This window comes from Papio anubis, chromosome 4, assembly GCF_008728515.1.
Source record: "Papio anubis isolate 15944 chromosome 4, Panubis1.0, whole genome shotgun sequence".
Taxonomy (NCBI): Eukaryota; Metazoa; Chordata; class Mammalia; order Primates; family Cercopithecidae; genus Papio; species Papio anubis.
The window spans coordinates 107148065-107166260 of record NC_044979.1 but is presented as its reverse complement, the minus strand read 5'-3'; the positions used below and the strand labels follow the sequence as shown (position 1 = coordinate 107166260).

At 43.4% G+C, this 18196-nt stretch overlaps 1 protein-coding gene across 11 annotated transcripts in view; it reads left to right on the top strand.

Moving 5' to 3' along the window:
• The window catches only part of ELMO1 (engulfment and cell motility 1), a 620389-nt gene that overhangs the window by 94194 nt on the left and 507999 nt on the right, over positions 1–18196 (top strand). For 8 of the 11 annotated variants that reach the window (XM_021935213.2, XM_003896095.5, XM_009203098.4 and 5 more), the window contains exon 2: positions 12617–12767. In XM_021935213.2, coding sequence (XP_021790905.1) covers positions 12690–12767 — 78 coding nt within the window. In that variant the 5' untranslated portion in view covers positions 12617–12689. Of the gene's footprint in view, positions 1–2052; positions 2689–2764; positions 2884–11928; positions 12331–12616; positions 12768–18196 lie in introns of those variants that run through there. The other 3 variants (XM_003896098.5, XM_009203095.4, XM_009203093.4) reach the window with 3 other exon arrangements.

Genomic DNA, 18196 nt, shown 5'->3' with positions numbered 1-18196 from the left:
AGGTCAGTGCAGTGAGCCGAGATCGCGCCACTGCACTCCAGCCTGGGCGACAGAGCGAGACTCCGCCTCAAAAAAAAAAAAAAAAATACCAGGTCAGGCACTACTCTAATTGCTTTATAGATAATTTATCTTCATAATAATCCCATGAGAAAAGTACCACTGTCATTCCAGTTTCACAGATGAGGATACTGAGAGGCTCAGCATGTTGTGTAACTTGTCCAGAGTCACAGCGTTTTCTATTTTGTTTTTTTTTGAGACAGAGTTTAGCTCTTGTTGCCCAGGCTGGAGTGCAATGGCACGATCTCAGCTTACCGCAAGCTCTGCCTCCCAGGTTCAAGCGATTCTCCTGCCTCATCCTCCCGAGTAGCTGGGATTACAGGCATGTGCCACTACGCCCGGCTAATTTTGTATTTTTAGTAGAGACGGGGTTTCTCCATGTTGGTCAGGCTGGTCTCCAACTCCCGACCTCAGGTCATCTGCCCACCTCAGCCTCGCAAAGTGCTGGGATTATAGGTGTGAGCCACCGTGCCCGGCCCGAGTCACAGCGTTTTCAATGTGAGTGAACCAGGATTAACATCCAGGCCAACAACTGACCCCAGAGACCTCATACAAGTCTGTGCTTTTCTGGGAATAAGGACCCCAGGCCGGGAGAAAAAGGCCGAGCCTAATGGTATTCCGTGTGAGGCAGCCATGTGGCATTGCATTATGCATCAGAATGACTAATTCTGTGTATGAGGGTTGTCAGGTGAAACCCAGTGGAGGCACAGCCCAGAGTTCTGCAGGGGCCTTCACTGATAATGTGATGCAATCAAATTTCTTAGGGGTAGCAGTTAGAGCTCTGCTGTTGCTGGAGAGAGGGCTGGAGAAAGAAGTTTCACATATTGTTTTTTGATCAGCAGGTTTGGAAACTTTGAATGTTTGGCTCACAGGATGGTGGAAATGCTCCAGCACTTCCTGTGGCCTCTAGTCTGGGTTCTGCGATAGGGAACTGAGCTCGAGCCTTGCCTCCTCACTGGGGACTGTCTGCACACATCACCGAGTGACAGGGCTTGCTGGGAGGAAGGGAGCAGCCACTGGCATTACAACAGCTGAAAAGGAATTTGAAAAGCAAATATCCAGAAAACCAGAACAAGGGAGGAAGTGTGTGCATTAGTTTGCAAAATGATGAACTTTCCAGTTGAAATGCTGATTCCCAAAGTGCAAGAGAGCTTGGAGTGAAGGAAAGAGAGCTAGTGGCTCAGCTCAGGTCTCATCCTGTTTTTGAAAGATTTTTTCCAGGAGGAAAAGGAATCTGGAATAGACCCTGCTCTCACCTCTCAGCAGCTCCCTTTCTATTTCTGTCCAGTGGGAACAAATGAATAGCTGCTGCTTGAAGAAATGCCGGAAGGTTTTCTGTGCAAGGAATTCTGGATTTTAAAAATGCATCACTGGCTTGAGTAATCCTTCACATTTGTAATTTTAATCTCTGAATTTGGTTTTAAGGAAAGAGTGGTTCATTTATTAATTCACTTGTCTGAAAAATATCGAGCTGCTCTTTACCATGCTGTCTGATCAGGTCTGGAGCAACAGAGATGAATAAGATATGAGGCCTACCCTCAGGGAACTCATATAAACAAATAAGATAAGGTGTGGAAAAGTGCTCTGGTAGGTCATTGTAAGCACCTAAGAAGACAGATTCAGGGCAGTTACTTCTAGCACAGGAGGCTGTGAGGTAAGGGAAATCTTTAATAGGAGCTGGCGCGTGAGATAGGCATTGAAATCTAGGTGGGAATTTTTGAAGCAGACCCAAGGGAAGGAAAGGACATTGGAAGTACAGAGAACATTATGAACAAAGACAGGGTGAAAGCGAGAGGTGAAGCTGGCTGGGCTTCTGGGTCGAGTGGGGACTTGGAGAACTTTTGTGTCTAGCTAAAGGATTGTAAATGCACCAATCAGCACTGTCAAAACGGACCAGTCAGCTCTCTGTAAAATGGACCAATCAGTTATCTGTAAAATGGACCAATCAGCTCTCTGTAAAATGGACCAATCAGCAGGATGTGGGTGGGGCCAGATAAGGGAATAAAAGCAGGCCACGCTGCATTAGCAGCTGCAACTGGGGTCGCATTTGGGTGTGTGGAGGTGTGGGTCTTTTGCTCATTACAGTAAATCTTGCCGCTGCTGGCTGTGTGGGTTCGCACTGCTTTTATAGGCTGTGATACTCACGGTGAAGGTCTGCAGCTTCACTCGTGAAGCCACCGATACCACGGGAGGAAAGAAGGACTCCAGACGTGCCACCTTTAAGAGCTGTAACAGTCACGGCAAAGGTCTGCAGCTTCACTCCCGAAGCCAGCGAGACCGCGGACCCACCAGTAGGAAGAAACTCCAGACACATCTGAACAGCTGAAGGAACAAACTCTGGAAATACCATCTTTAAGAACTATAACACTGACCGCGAGGGTGTGCGGCTTCATTTTTGAAGTCAGCGAGACCAAGAACCCACCAATTCTGGACACAGAGGACCTTGGCAGGCTCAGGAATTGGCAAGCCATTTATGAATTGAGAAGAGATACTGCAAACATTTGTCTCAAGTTTTCTAGTCCTTCACCCAGACCATAGCTAGCTGGAGGATTATCCTGATTTAGGCTGGGGGTTCCTTCTTCACGCAGGGCCACCAGCAGCCGCCGCAAATTGATCATTGACAGTCTTAAGGTAGAACCAGTTTTCCATGTCTGACTTACAAAGCCATTGCAAGTGCGTGGGGTTTGGGGAGCAGGGACTCGTTGGGTGGGGGAAGATGCACCGGTGGTACCTGGATGCAGGCTGTGAAAGGTTTATATCCTAGAGGTCCCAAGTCACCATCTACAGATTTAAAGCAGGAAATGAGATGTTCAAATGATTACAAATGCAAGTATTCTGTTTCTTTTACTATTTATCATTCTGTTGCTTTGCACGGTAGAAGCTGCAGTTAATAGAATTTTTACTGTTCTCTGTGAGTTGGAAAGAGTTACTCAAAAGAATTGGGCTACTTTCCTGGAGACGAGCCCATAGATGCAGGTGATGATAATTCAATACGGGACTAACGGAAAGTTTTCTCTGCCACTTTCCATTACATTCCTGGCTAAGTCTATTCAGCGATTCTTTCTTTCTGAGCAGCCGAGGAGGCAAATAGTCTCCAAGTATGGCCTATGAGAAACCTATGCCACAAGATATTTTATAAAAAAAAAAAGTTTCCTGGACCAGATACATTTGGGAAATACTGTAGATTGCATATGGACGTTTCATAGAACACGTGTTACATTAAAGTCCCTGAGAAGTCTGCAGTAAAGGAAACTATTTCAAAAGAATGGCATAGAGCCCAGATTATGCCTGCAATCCCAGTACTTTGGGAGGCTGTAGCAAGAAGTATCGCTTAAGTTCAGGAGTTCAAGACCCGGTAACATAGTGAGACTTCGTCTCTATTAAAAGAAAATGGCATAGTTGTTACAAACATAAGCTTATCAAATCAGACATGTAGATTACATTCTGGCTGGGTTCCATATGTGGATGTGCGACTTTGGGCAAGATACCTAATGTCTTTACATCTTGGTTTGCTTGTCTGTGAAACAGGCTGGTAATGGTACCTAATTCATAAAATTGTCTTGAAAAGTATATAGTACATGAACTAGTTATTAGATATTATTCCATTCAGTGTTTTCGAAGAATCCTCTTTTTGCATTGCATTTATAAATAACTCAGAGAAGCGGTGCTGTGTGGGAAATGCCAGAGTAAAACTAGTGCAGTCCATGTGTGACTTCTGGTAGCAGTCCCGCAGAGGAAAGGCAGAGCCTAGGTGCTAAGCGCTAGGTCACAGATGTGGACTTGCAGCTATATGAAGCTCTAGAATTGGGGAGCAAAAGATCATTTCCTCTTGATTGCAAGGTTAGAGTGTGTAACTTCATTCTGTTTTGCCTTCCAGTCATTTAATGACAAGTTTGGCACTCAGGGCAGTAAACAGATATGGTTAGGTTGATGTATTAGGAGTTTTTCAATTGTAAGTGACAGAAACTGAACTCAAGCTTACTTAGCATAATGAGGAATTCATTAGTTTGTCTATCTAGGAAGGATATTAGGGTAGTTCAGAGAACTGAAGGAAAAGTGAAGGAAAACTCGACAGAAACTGAACATAGCTAGGCGTCCTGTCCTTGTTCCCTTTTGAATGTTTTCCTCTTGACTTGTCTTAGCTTCTCCTTGCCTCATTCTTTCCTGTTGCAGATGACTTTCCCCATAGAGCATGGCTGCAGCTTCAGCTTCATCCCCAGCAGAGCAAGAACTCCTGGCCTCGAGTGATCCCCCCGCCTCGTCCCCACAAGTGCTAGGATTACAGGCGCGAGCGACTGTGCCCAGCTAGCAAATAAATTTATGAGATCCTTATTAAGGGTATTTATACTAGGTTGGATGACGTTTATTGTAAATTTTTTTTCAGATTGTTATTCGTCTTTAAATTTTTAAAATACATACTTCAATATATAAAAATTACACAGGGGTCACACTAATCCTCTCTGTTGTTCCAGTTTTAGTATATATGCTGCTGAAGCGAACACTCTCAATTTTTATGAAGGTTTTTGGAATTCAGAAGTTTTTAAGCTTCTTTGTATCAAATCATCAGGCTCTTCTTTGACGCATTCTGTCTTTGGTGGTTTATTCGATTGCTAGGGCTGCCATTAAAAAAGTACCACAGTCGCGGGGGCTTAACTAGCAGAAAAGGGTTTTCTCGCTGTTGTGGAAGCTGGAAGTCAGAGATCAGAGTGTTATCAGTGTTGGTTCCTTCTGAGGGCTTTCTCCTTGGCTTACAGATGGCTGTCTTCTCCTTGTGTCCTCAGATGATCTTCCCTCTGTACCTTCTGTGTTCAAATTTCCTCCTCTTATAAGGATAACAGACAAACACACTGTGTTAGGGCCCGGCCTGAAGACCTCATTTTACCTTACTACTTTCAGGGTCCTGTCTCCAAATACAGCCACATTCTGAGGTACTGGGAGTTAGGATTTGAACATACAAATTTTGAGGGGGGACACAATTCACCTTTAACAGTTCTCATACTAAAGAGGCGTCTATCGCCCTGAGAGGGTTTAAGGATTTGAAGGAAGTCATTTAAACTAGCTAATATTTAGGATCTTCATTAATTTACTGCAAATAACACCTGTCAGTCAGGGCTGTGAAGAAGAGTGAGTAAAGTGTGTGTCTACGGTGCCCAGCCGCATGCCTGCTCTGGGCTCCTGCCCGCCACTCCTTCTGGCAGCTGTCCCCTAGCCACCATGATGTCAATGCCAGACACTGGGAAAGCAAAGATTTTTCTCTGCAAGTTTCCATTATATTGCAAGCCAACCGTAGCTAATAGCACATTTCCCCACCTGTCAAGTGAATGGGCTGAATTGTTGCTAAGATTAGCATACATAGCTTTTGTCAACAGCGTATACAGAAAATGAAATACTGAGCCTCCACACGCAATTCCCTTTTCTGTTTATTCTCTTTCTGCTGAGTGCTTGTATGTTCTGTTCTGAACACACCGTGTTCCCTCATTTCTGAAGCTGCAAACTTCCTCTTTGGCCCTGGGCTGTTTTCCGAATGGCCATCAGGTCCCTGATACAGGAACCTGAAATGACACCCGCACCATGTACCCATCCATCCAGACCCTCCAGTGTAGGGCAGATTGGGGGACACGTGCCCACCACTGCTGCTCCCATGGGAAACAAAGACTGGCTTCAGCAAACCTGGACACTCGTAACATCCTGAATGTCTGCTGACAGCACCATTGGCTTCATGTATTCTTTGACCTAGGCACCAAAGGTATTGAGAATTTCAGTCTGTTTGGCATAAGAAGGATGGTAGCACAAAGAAGAGAGGAGCAAAACTTTTACCCAAAGCCTATTTCAGTGGCCCCTGCTGAGGTTCAGTGTACCATGCAGGGCAGTGTTGTCAAAAGTGAAGACTAGGCCGGGTGCGGTGGCTCATGCCTGTGATCCCAGTACTTTGGAAGGCCGAGGCAGGCGGATCACCTGAGGTCGGGAGTTCGAGACCAGCCTGGCCAACACGGTGAAACCCCGTCTCTACTAAAAATACAAAAATTAGCCAGGCAGGGTGGTGCCTGCTTGTAATCTCAACTACTCGGGAGGCTGAGGCAGGAGAATTGCTTGAACCCGGGGGGCGGAGGTTGCAGTGATCTGAGATTGCGCCACTGCACTCCAGCCTGGGCGATAGTGTGAGACTTTGTCTCAAAAAAAAAAAAAAAAAAAGTGAAGACTAGAGGGCTCTAGGAAGACAGCAGGGCCAAGAGGGAAGGCTGCTTTCAGTGGATGCGCCTCCTGAAGCCCTTTCCCTTTCTGACTAACGTAATGCAAGAGGAAAATGTGGTTTATGTCTTTTTCTATCAGAGACAACTCAACATTAAAAATATGAGATGAACAGCTCCCTTCCCACTATCCCCATCATCATTATAAACCCATTATCCATCATCAGTGGATAATGACTGTTAGCGGGGCAGAGGACAGCTTTCCTGGGGAGGAAGGAAGGGGTTGAGGAGTGGAAGCAGATCGTTTCTCCAGCTGTTTGGTGTTTATCACCCATTGATCTGCCCTGGCCTCCACTGGCCCATCTGTTGGGCTTGTGAGTGCAGTGGGGGAGGGGACACACGGTTCACCAGGGCAAGTGTGTTCGTTTCCCCAACACACAGCTTCTGCAGGAATGGTCTTACAGGCTTAATTTTTTTCTCAGTAGGGTTCACTGTGCAACAGAAAGACTAGAAAGAGCATTAAAGGGTTCAAAGCCATTGCAGGCACCCAAAACTAAAACCAAATGGGAAACTCAGAAAAAACAAAAGTGATCAGATATTTGGGAGCTTTGTGGAACCCAAAGAATTAATTATGCTGTATGGAAAAACCTGTAGACATGTAACATCTTTAAGAGACTACAGCAAGAGGTGCGTTGAACTTCGGGCATAGAACAATGTGTAGAGAGATGAGCTTCTAGGTGGGAATCAAAGTGATTTCTCTCCGTTGTCTTCAAAATGCCACCCAAAGCTAGGGAGACATTTAGTAGAAGAGTGGGCTTGTTCATGGGTGATAGAGTCAGATGTTAACTGCTATGCAGACTTCAGTACCTAACTCTAGAAGAAGAAGTGATTCCTCTTTCTCATTTAATTCACTCAACTGTAAACATGCCATTTAATGTGCATATCGAGGTGGTAGAATCTTAGTATTAAACATGAAACAATTCCCATATTTTTGGAATGGAATAAAGTCAAGCCAGCAGGCAAGCGGGAACAGTATAGCATTCTCCGCCCATTCTTTACCCACCTCCTGGGATTTGATAGTGACGTTGGAAGGCATAATGATTAGAATGTCTAGCCACCTGCCTAGACTTCCCTTTTGTTTCTCCCTTTAATGGTTCTTAAATTTTAGTTTGTATAAGCATTATTATACCTGGCTGTCTACACAGCTTCTTGTAACTTGTATTTTACTGGGCAATTTAAGTAATACTAGGTTATCTACTTTGGTAATTTTGACAACACTAGGCTCAGTTGTACTGCTGGTAGCTCTAATGAGATGTTCATTGAGGAGGGGATGCATTCATACAACACCCATGTATTAAAATGCCTGCCTACTGCGGCCCTGAATCTGTAACTGTGAATGCAATGTGGACCTTGCCCTTAGAGTACTCCAGATGTAGTGGGCAGAAGTTGACAAAGGGAGTCCGGTAACCCCAGAGTTGTGCTGGGGGAAACATAGGACACCAGGATGCTCACTTTGTTGGCTGAAGATTTTAGAATGTATTTCCTTCTCAGTTATGTCTCACGAAGAGTTGGGCTTGTGTGTTGATCTTTCCTGGAGAGCCCGATGAGACCGTGTGCCTTGTGTCCATTTCAAGGATGGGGTGTGTTGCCCTGATTGTCGGTAATCCGCCTAGAGGATTTGCTAGCTTGCCACCTGTATTAGTCTGTTTGCATCCTGCTAATAAAGACATACCAGAGACTGGGTAATTTATAAAGAAAGGGGTTTAATGGACTCAGTTTCATGTGGATGAAGGGGCGTCACAACCATGGCAGAAGGCTCTTACATGGTAGCAGACAAGAGAGAATGAGAACCAAGCGAGAGGGTGTTCGCCTTGTAAAACCATTAGATCTCATGAGACTTATTCACTACCATAAGAACAGTATGGGGGAAACTTCCCCTGTAATTTAGTTACCTCCCACTGGATCCCTTCTATGACGCGTGAACATTTGTTGAGACTGAGGGGAAGGGCCTGTTGACCTCTAGAGGGCAGAGGCCAGGGATGCTGCCAGCCATCTTGCAATGCTCAGGGCAGCTCCTACAGCAAGGAAGTATGGCCCCAGCTGCTAATTGTGCCAGGAATGAGAAAGCCCAGGCTAGAAGCTTTCTTCCCTAAATTTCATCAGAAGTAACACTGATTATATATAGAAGCCTTAGGTGCTGTTTCCTAGTGAAGATATAAATTTAAGAGGATAAGGTCTGCACTTCTGATGATAAAATGTGAACTAGATCATCCATTTTGCAATTGTGCGCCTGGCTGTACCCCAGAGTAGCCTTGCTGTGTCCCCCTCCCTTTCCCTTGTAGTTTGTTAATGTTGGGGAAAACTGGTGAGGTCTAATTGGGCTTGGTTAAGTGAATTCCCAAGGGGAAGCCTCCTTGCTCCTTTGCTTTCTCAATGGTTGCTTTGTGTACAGCTCCCCTCTGACTCTCCACTGAAGCCAACGTTATTGTATTCTCACCTGTTCAACAGGTTTTTCCTGAACGGCCTTTGAGAAATAAATACTAGTTAAAAGGGTAGAAAAACAAGCGTGGCCTTTGATTCCTAAAAGGTTAGATGACCTCTTTTGCTGTAATTCTGGATGATTTTATGTACAGGTGGGGGCAAGGTGCTTAAAATGCATTCTTATTTTTATTATTTACTGTCTTAACCCCCAAGATGGTGTATGCTTTCTTTTGAATAGTGTTACCTAAAATTCACAGAGTCTCTCTGCACATTAGAGCCTGCTTTCTTAATTCTTATTCTAGGGTATGTAATTGAACTTGGATCTCGAATTGAAGTAATGTAGCACAGATATAATGCATTGTTCTTAGAGCTCTCAAGTATTCAAAGAGCATACAGACTATGGAGAGGAAGTTGGGAGTACAGATTGTTTGCTTGCATTTGCACATAGCAGACACTATAATTACTTAACAAGTCCCTATTGTTGAATATTCAATTGTTTTCAAGTTTCGAGAATTACAAACAAAACAGAAATTGGCATTGCTGTGGTTAATAATTATTTCTTGAGGATAACATTCTAGAAAATTGAAATTACTCAAAGAGGATGCAAAATTTTAAGGCTTTTCGTATAGTTTGCCAAAGGCCCTCTAGAAAGCTGTGCTGATTTACACTCTGAATAGGCGTGCAGGGACACACAGCTTCCTTCTTTAGAAGTCACAAACCAAGAGGTATGGTGGAAGTTGTCCAGGGGGTCAGGAGTATGGAAAACTGAACCTACCAAGGATAACCCCACCGTTCTCTGAACACATTCTCTTCCTATTCTTGCCCTTCACTTCAGCAAGTACCCTGTTTCAGGAACATAACAGGGCATGCTCCTCCCTTGGGGCCTTTGCTCTTGCTGTTGTTTTTGCCTAGAAACTGATTTCTCCAGATGTCCACAGGTCTCCCATCCTCACCTCTCTGATGTCTTTTTTTTTTTTTTTTTTGAGATAGAGTCTCGGTCTGTTGCCCAAGCTCGTGTGCAGTGGTGCGATCTCGCCCCCCTGCAACCTCTGCCTTCCGGGTTCAAATGATTCTCTTGCCACAGTCTCCCGAGTAGCTGGGATTACAAGCACCACCACGCCTGGCTAATTTTTGTATTTTTTAGTAGAGATGAGGTTTCACCATGTTGGCCAGGCTGGTCTTGAACTCCTGACCACAAGTGATCCACCCGCCTCAGTCTCTCAAAGTGCTGAGATTACAGGCGTGAATCACCACATCTGGCCTCAGATGTCTTTACTCAGATGCTGCCTTCTCGGTGAAACTTTCCCTGATTTTCCTGTTTAAAATTGTATTCCTGCCCCTCCCACACTGGTAGAGGCACAGGCTTCAGTTTCCTTCCCTGCTTGATTTTTCTTCATATCCTTTGTTGCTAACTCCCAGATTTGCTGCTCTATATCCCCAGCACGGGGAATAGACCTGGCACTGAGCAGAGGCTCAATAATTATTTGTTGAATGAGTGACTAAACCAGTGCTTTGTAGATTTGCTCTTGCTGGTTACCACTGATTAGCTTCTCAGCAGGCTTCCCTAATCGTCTTTGGTCAAAGGAGTAGCGGTTTTGTTTTGGTTCATTTCCTTTACTTGTCAGCTGCACTGAAGTTAGTTATTTATATAACTGCTGGTGGTGGTGAGAATTCCATTAACTCTGCTATCTCTGTTGTCTCAGTAATGTCCAGCTACTGCTGAGATCTGGGATAGTAACTGACAAGGCTTACTCTGGTCTGATAAAGGACCAAATGCACATGTTTAAGATCTTCATTACAGATACAAATTTCTCAAAAAAGACAAGAGAACCCGATAGAAAAGGGGCAAAGGTTTGGACTGTTCACAAAAAGGGAGCGTGTGTCTTTTCCTCTTTATGTTCAACCTCACAATAAGAGAAATAGAATTTAAAAATAGATTAAGATTTTATTTTTCAACCTGTCAGGTTTGCAAAAATTCATTCTGTTAGTGAGGCTGGGTATAAATAGGCCACATCATACAAGTCCAATGGAGAGAAATTTGGAAATGGCTATCAATATTAACTGCATCTGTGCTTTGACCCAGCAGTTTTACTTCTGTGAATCTATTGTAAGGATGTACCTGCATATGTGCAAAAATAGTTAGACATAAGTTTATGGATCATAGTTTGGTTTATGATAAGTAAACTTAAGAAATCACCCAGTGATCCACAGCAGGGGACTGGTTCATCAAATAGGACACATCCGCACAATGAACTACTATGTAACTGTAAAAAGAATCAGGATGCTCTCTTTGTACTAACATAGAAGGATTTAGAAAATATACTGAAAGAAACAAAAAGAATGCTCCCTTTTGGCCAGGCACGATGGCTCACACCTGCAATCTTAGCACTTTGGGAGGCTGAGGAGGGCGGATCACCTGAGGTCAGTAGTTTGAGATCAGCCTGGCCAACATGGTGAAATGCTGTCTCTACTAAAAATACAAAAATCAGCCATGTGTGGTGGTGTGCGCCTGTAATCCCAGCTACTTGGGAGACTGAGACGGGAGAATCACTTGAATCTGGGAGCTGGAGGTTGTCTTGAGTCAAGATCATGTCCCTGTACTCCAGCCTGGGCAACAGAGGGAGACTGTCTCAAAAAAAAAAAAAAAAAAAAAAAAAAAATGCTGCCTTTTATATAAAGAAAGTGGAAATGCAATAATGTATTTTTGTATTTGCCTTCTATACTTGAAGAAATTCTGGAGGGATACCTAATCACTTGGATAACTGGAAGGATAAGGAGTGAAAGCAGATATTGGGCCGGCGGGTGACATTGGGAGAAGAGACTCTACACTGTACATCTTTGTACACACAAACACACAAGTTTGTATCACATGATTGTTAACAAAAAAACTAATTTTAAAAAGAAATGGGGCCAGGCCAGGTGGTTCACACCTGTAATCCCAGCACTTTGGGAGGCCGAGGTGGGCAGATCACCTAGAGTTCAAGACCAACCTGGCCAACATGGCAAAACCCTGTCTCTACTAAACATACAAAAATTAGCCAGGCATGGTGGTGGGCCCCTGTTATCTTAGCTACTCGGGAGACTGAGGCAGGAGAATTGCTTGAATTTTGCAGTGGGCCAAAATTGTGCCACTGGGCAACAGAGCCAGACTCTGTCTCAAAAAAAAAAAAGAAAGAAATGGGCTAGCCTGGGAAGAGGTCACAGAGGATAATGGTTGCCTCCTTTGTGTAAGAAGCACGATTCATTCAAGTGAGAATTCAGAGTCTGTTCTGAATGCCATCCAATCCACAGCTGTACATTTTTCTGCCCCGCCTCCCCCACCGAAGGTGCATTGTGGGAACTGACCTTGGCGGGGGAGTATGAGTGTGCATGTGTGTGAGCTCTCAGGGTGTTTCTCCTTCATGATATCCTGGTTGCTATAGTGCGGAGATCTATTTGTGACACGCAGAAAACACTTTAAAGAAACACTGCTTCCTGACCATGACTTCCTGGGCAATCTGTCCTTCCGGAGACTGTTGAGCGCCAGACGTTTACATGCATGTCTGGACAGAGAGTGAGCCTGGCTCATTCAGACCCTGGGCACCATTCGGAGCAGAACTCAGTGGTAAGGAATAGCTTTCTTTCCACTGAAGATTCACACAAGCCGTGCCCCACAGGGCAGCGTCTCCTGGCGGCTTTGACTCAAGGGCGTTGGCACGGGTACCCCCATCTTTCTTCTTTCCTCAGGAGCCCGTCTTACCGTTGGCTGTGCCCCTCACCTCCAGCACCCAGTCACCAAGGGGAGCCGTTTTTCATACCAAACCACCATGAAAACAGGAAGTGATGAAGCAAAATTCACCCTGCATCGGCACTGAGTGACTTCTCTTTCTTTTTCTGTCATTCCTCATTAGGTATAGACACGTGTGGCCGTTTACACTGTAGGATCCCCAGTCCCACTGGCTTTGAACATTTTGGGGGCTTACAATGCCGCCACCCGCGGACATCGTCAAGGTGGCCATAGAATGGCCGGGCGCCTACCCCAAACTCATGGAAATTGATCAGGTTAGTAACGTGACAGCCTTGGGTGTTTATTTTCAGTTTCCTTTCTATATGGGAATTTTCATAGACTTTGGATAGTTCGCTCTTCTCCCTTTCTTCCTCTAGCTGTGTTGAAAAATCTGTGCAGTAATAGTTGCAATGTAGCTTGATCTCTGTAGCACATATAATAGTGATGGATGGAGTTTTTATACTCTTCCAGCATCCACTTGGATTGTGTCAATGCAGGATTTGTGTCTGAAGCTGGGAAGGAGGTGGGAGGGACAAGTGGATCGGGCCCTGGGCAGTTGACACAGTGGAGGCTGCCCCATCCCTGCCTTGCCATGACACATGAATATGTGCAGATTGTTGGAACACAGGCAAGACAAAACTTAATTTTTAAAATCACTTTTTTCTTCATTTTTTGCAGAAGCAGCGAAATGCACTGATACTTTGTTACATTAATAGTTTTATAATGAAATTAGTATAGAGGGGTTCAGTCTTGGATTTCAGCCAATTGTAATTTTTATTTTTAGTGTAAAATTCACTATGTGTCTAGCATATTGTCTGCCATGAAGTAAATACTCAACAAATGTTTATTGAATTAAAAAATATCAAGAAGACTTATAAAAGTGGTTTGACCCATAAAGACATCCTTTAACTTGAGTCTTGAGAATTGTATGGTGTGATTCTCATGCACTATTTGATTATAGGTTATCTCGGAATGGTTCATTTTGTCCTCACTTTACTGTAGTCATTCAAGAGCAAATGATTTAAGAAATAAAAGGTTGGGACCTAATATATACTTACGGGTTTTATAATGTATATAATATAGGGTTCTAGATGGCTTTCTACATTTTCAAAATTATAATACCATGGCAACTCCAATCTTTATGTTCTCTATGCTATTTTACGATTATGATTTACAATTTTTTTCCTGATCAGATTTTATTATCTGGTGGCAGATCAATGCAAGAGTTATATGGAATTGTGTGAATCCAAAGGAATCATTAAAATGAATTATACGGGTCAGATCAGAATTAATTGAACTTAAATGTAAGAAAGGATAAATTTTTGGGATTTTTGTCAAAAAAGCTGTCATCAGACCACACATCATTGTCATTTTAACTGCTGTCTGAGGTAGTTTTCTAGTGACTCAAGAAGCAACCTATACAAATAGAGAAGAGTAGAGATGCCTAATAGTTTCGGATACTTTTGAGTCAGGCAACAGATGCTTATCTGCTTTCATGTGTGGTTTGAGATGCTAGTTAAAATTTACCTTAAGAAAATGTTTGGAGATACTTGGTGCAGACTAAATGTAGTTTGGATTAGGTTTGGCCACAGCCTGAGAGACCGATGGCTTCAATGAGATAGAAGTTGATCTCACACATGTGTAGAGGTCCTGAATGCCCTGCAGTGGCATGCACTCGGGCCCTCTGTCTTGTTGCATTGCCCTTCTCAGTCTGCGGGGCTTTGGATCACATGCTTGGGCATCACCTGAAAGAACATTAGAAATGCAGAATCTCTGGTCTTATTCCAGACCTCCTGACCGAGTCTGCATTTTAACAAGATCCCCAGGGTATCCCTGTGCGTAGTTCAATCTGAGACTTGCTGAGCTAGATACCTGGTGCCCAGGCCCGGGTACTCATCAGAACTACCCAGGCACTTACTCGAAATAACTGTTTCCAGTGGTCCCATCTCAAGAGACTCTTAATTTAGTGGTTCTGGTAAACTATTTAATTTTGATTCTGCCATAGTCAGTGCAGTTTGAAAACCTCTGCTTTAAGACAGCAGCTCTTAATAGACAGTCCTCCTTACCTGTGAGGTTTATCTGTTTATTTTGGAATAATTTTAGATTGACAGAAAGCTACAAAGTTTGTGTATGCTTACATTTATACCCTTTTTCCAGTTTCCCCTCAGGTTAACATCTTAATCTTGTTACGTTAGTCAAAACTAAGAAATTGATGTTGGTACATTACATTAACATAACTACCAACTTTATTTGGATTTCTTCAGATTTTCCACTAATGTCCTTATTCTGTTTGAGGATCTAATCCAGGGATACCAATTGTCATGTTTCCTCAGTCTCCTTCCATTTTGGACAATTTCTCAGTCTTTCCTTGTTTTTCATGGCCTGATAACTTTGACAAGTACTTCTATGTTGATACAATTTTAAACACACAAAAATTGCAAGGATAGTACAAAGAACTCTGTACCTACTTTTCCAGAACCATTTGATGGAGCCTTGGAAGCACCATCCCCCTTCACCCCTGAACACTCAGTGTGTATGTCCTAATATCGTAACCATTCTCTTACATAATAATCACAGTACATTTCTAAAACCAGAAATAAATTGAATAGTGGTATAATGCTATCGTCAAATTCACAGTTTGTAATCCATATTCAAATTCCATCAGTTGTCCCAATAAGGTCCTCTGTAGGGCCTTATTTTCTCTATGGTGTAATATCCCATCCAGGATCATGTAGTATGTTTATTGTCAGATCTCTTTGATCTCCATTGATCTCTAGAAATTTCTCAGTCTTTACCTTTTGTGACCTTGACGTTTTTGTAGAGTACAGGACAGCTGTTTTAGAAAAAGTCTTCAGTTTGGGGTTCTCTTACATATCCTACTGATCAGATTCGAGTTTTGTATTTTTGGCAGAAATGTAGAGAAATGATGTGTCCTTTTTGGCTCATCATATCAAGAGGTACATGATGTTGCATTATCTGATTCTTGGTGATTATTCTGATTTTACAGATGACAAGTGTAAACAATTGCTTAAATTGTAGGCCTCCTGTTAATCACATATGGAAACCTAGACAGACAGTTAGGAACCCAGACTCTTGCCCTGCAGTTGCTGGAATTACAGTGAGACTTATGGAAGTGTTGCTGTCAGATGTTTCTTGATTGAGTCAGAAGTTGGCATGAGAATTAGAAGTATGTTTTCACATGCAATGAAGAGTAGAAGAAATGACCATTACTTGGGTTTTCTCCTTACCTTCTACCTTGTTCAGTAAAGATCACATAACCTGCCTCTCTCTCTCTCATAGCATGTTAGCTTCATTTAGAAAGCTCTTTGCTTCTTTTTAGCCTGGATAGCTGCTATTTCACTAAAAACCATTTCCAAAAGTTGGGTTAAGCACTGCTGCTCTATTGTCTCCCAAAAGTTTGGGTGCCCCTCCACTTACCACATTGTGTTGTGCTTGTCTATCAACTGAACCCAGTGGTCCTCAACCTTGAGTGTGTACAAGAAGCATCCAGTGAACTTATACAATATGCATATACCACCTTGTGCAAAATGCAGCCCCAGCCGCAGAGATTGTGATTCTGTTGGCCAGGGACAGGGCCTTTCTTCTGCATCTGTGATAAGCACCAGATGAATCTAATCCAAGGGCTTCCACAGTTTGAGAAGCAGTCATTAGACTGGGAACTGCCTGTCTTTGACTGTGGTTTCTCCTTGCCTGGTGAACAGTCCTTAAAATGAAAAGATACTTCATGAACGAATCACTAGGAGGAGGCGCTTCCTGAGTAGTGATTATCTTATCAGGTACTCAGTTCTGCTCAGCCACCCTCCATCAGTGCCTGGAGTTGTCAGAGGGACGTCTGCCCATGATGGACTTGTTTCTCTTCTTTCTAAATATTTAGGAGAAAATTCTGTGTTTCCACTCAGCAGGAAAACCCTCCAGGAGCTTCTTACACATGGACTTTGCTGTATCACGGGAAGGTCTCAAAAGAATTACCAGCTCACTGGTTCCTGACTCCTGCTCTTGCCTTCACAATGTATTGTTGAATTTCAAGCTTGGGGGGCCACTTGAGGCTGAGGATGTTTGTTGTCTGGATACATCAAGGCTCCTGCATCCACTGTTCTTGTTAACTTATTATGTCCTGAATAATGTATGTGTTTCTCGGTCAAGAGTCTGGAATCCCAAACACTTCGATAAGCAGCATCTAGTAAGAGGCAGTGTGGCAAAAGGGGCAAGTATAGGCTCCAAGGACATTTAAACCTGGATGCGAGCACTTGTTTTAGTTCCTTCAGCTGTTATAACAAAGTACCTTAAACTGGGCAATTTACGAACAACAGAAATTTATTGCTCACAGTTCTGGAGGCTGGGAAGTCAAGATCAAGGCACAGTGGATGTGGTGTGTGATGAGGGCTTGTTCCTCATAGATGGTGCCTTTGTATGTTTCCCCATAGGCAGAAGGGGCGAACAGGCTCTGTCAAGCATGTTTTTATACCACTACCATAGGGGCCAGGTTTCAAACAGGTGAATTTTGGGGAGACACAAACATTCAGACCATAGCAGTCCTGGAGCCCTGCTTTCTGTGAAAGTCTCAGCCTTGTTGAGCCTTAGTCTTTTTGGGATATTAATTTGCTACTTTGATGGTCCTTGTGAAGGTTAAAGAAAACATGTGAAAAGAATGTAGCATGTTGCATAGTTTAGAGTGATTCCTTAATAAAGGCAGCCATTATTGCTGTTAGTTTAAGCAAATTCTCATTAGATTAGAAAATTAGGTACTCTGGTTTTCCTTTTCACCCGCAGTTCCGTTTAAACAGTTGCCCTCTGTTCTCATTCTTTCTCTGACTAACTTTTTACATGTTTAGGAAGGAGACAAAATTAAAAGATAAGTGGGAGGCATCCTCTGGTAATAAAGAGGTGTCCTGACTGGACACATAGCCAGTTTGTGCTATGGAATACTCACTGGCTCCCTAGTACTTTGTGATTTTTTTTTTCATCTTGGCCGCTCACCATTTCTGAGCAGCAGCTTTTCTGTTCCCTGCATAAAGTCTTCAAGCCTCCAGTATTTCCTGTCCCTGCCCTGCCCCCTCAGGCCTTGCTTTTCAAGGAAGACACAGACCAGAAAGCTACCACTTCTGTCTTTGCCTTAGAACTTGTCTGCCTGCATATTTGCATGGCACCACAGACTACCTGATGCCTTTGTCTCATGCCTTCCTGTTTTGTTTTGCTGCTTCTACTGCCAGCAGAGGAGGGAAGAGGTGGTCCCAATTTGTTTCCAGTGCTTTCAGCTTATCCCAGTCCCCAATGCTCCACATAGATTTTAGCCCATCCTTTCCAACTTACCTGGGCTTTGTCCCATCCATGTTCTCTTCTCTTGTTCTTTTCTTCTTCTCTGTCTTCAACAGTGAACTCTTCTGTTCTTACCTTGGAAAATCCTCCCCTTGACCTAGTAACTCTCTTTTGGTAGTATTTTATTCTGTTTTTCCATTCCAAGCTTATTTAAATGTTTCCAGTATATGCCATCGATGTTGTTCCATGCTTATTTTAATCTTTGCATGAACAACAGTTTACCTCTTTACAGGGCTCCCCTTTTTGGTGGCACCTCTGCCTTGGTTGTCCTCACCCTCTCGGTTACACTCAGCAAAGTTGCTCATTCTCATCTTCTTGAAACTCTCCCTCCCATCCTCTAGCTTCAGTGCCTGAGATTCTTCCTCCT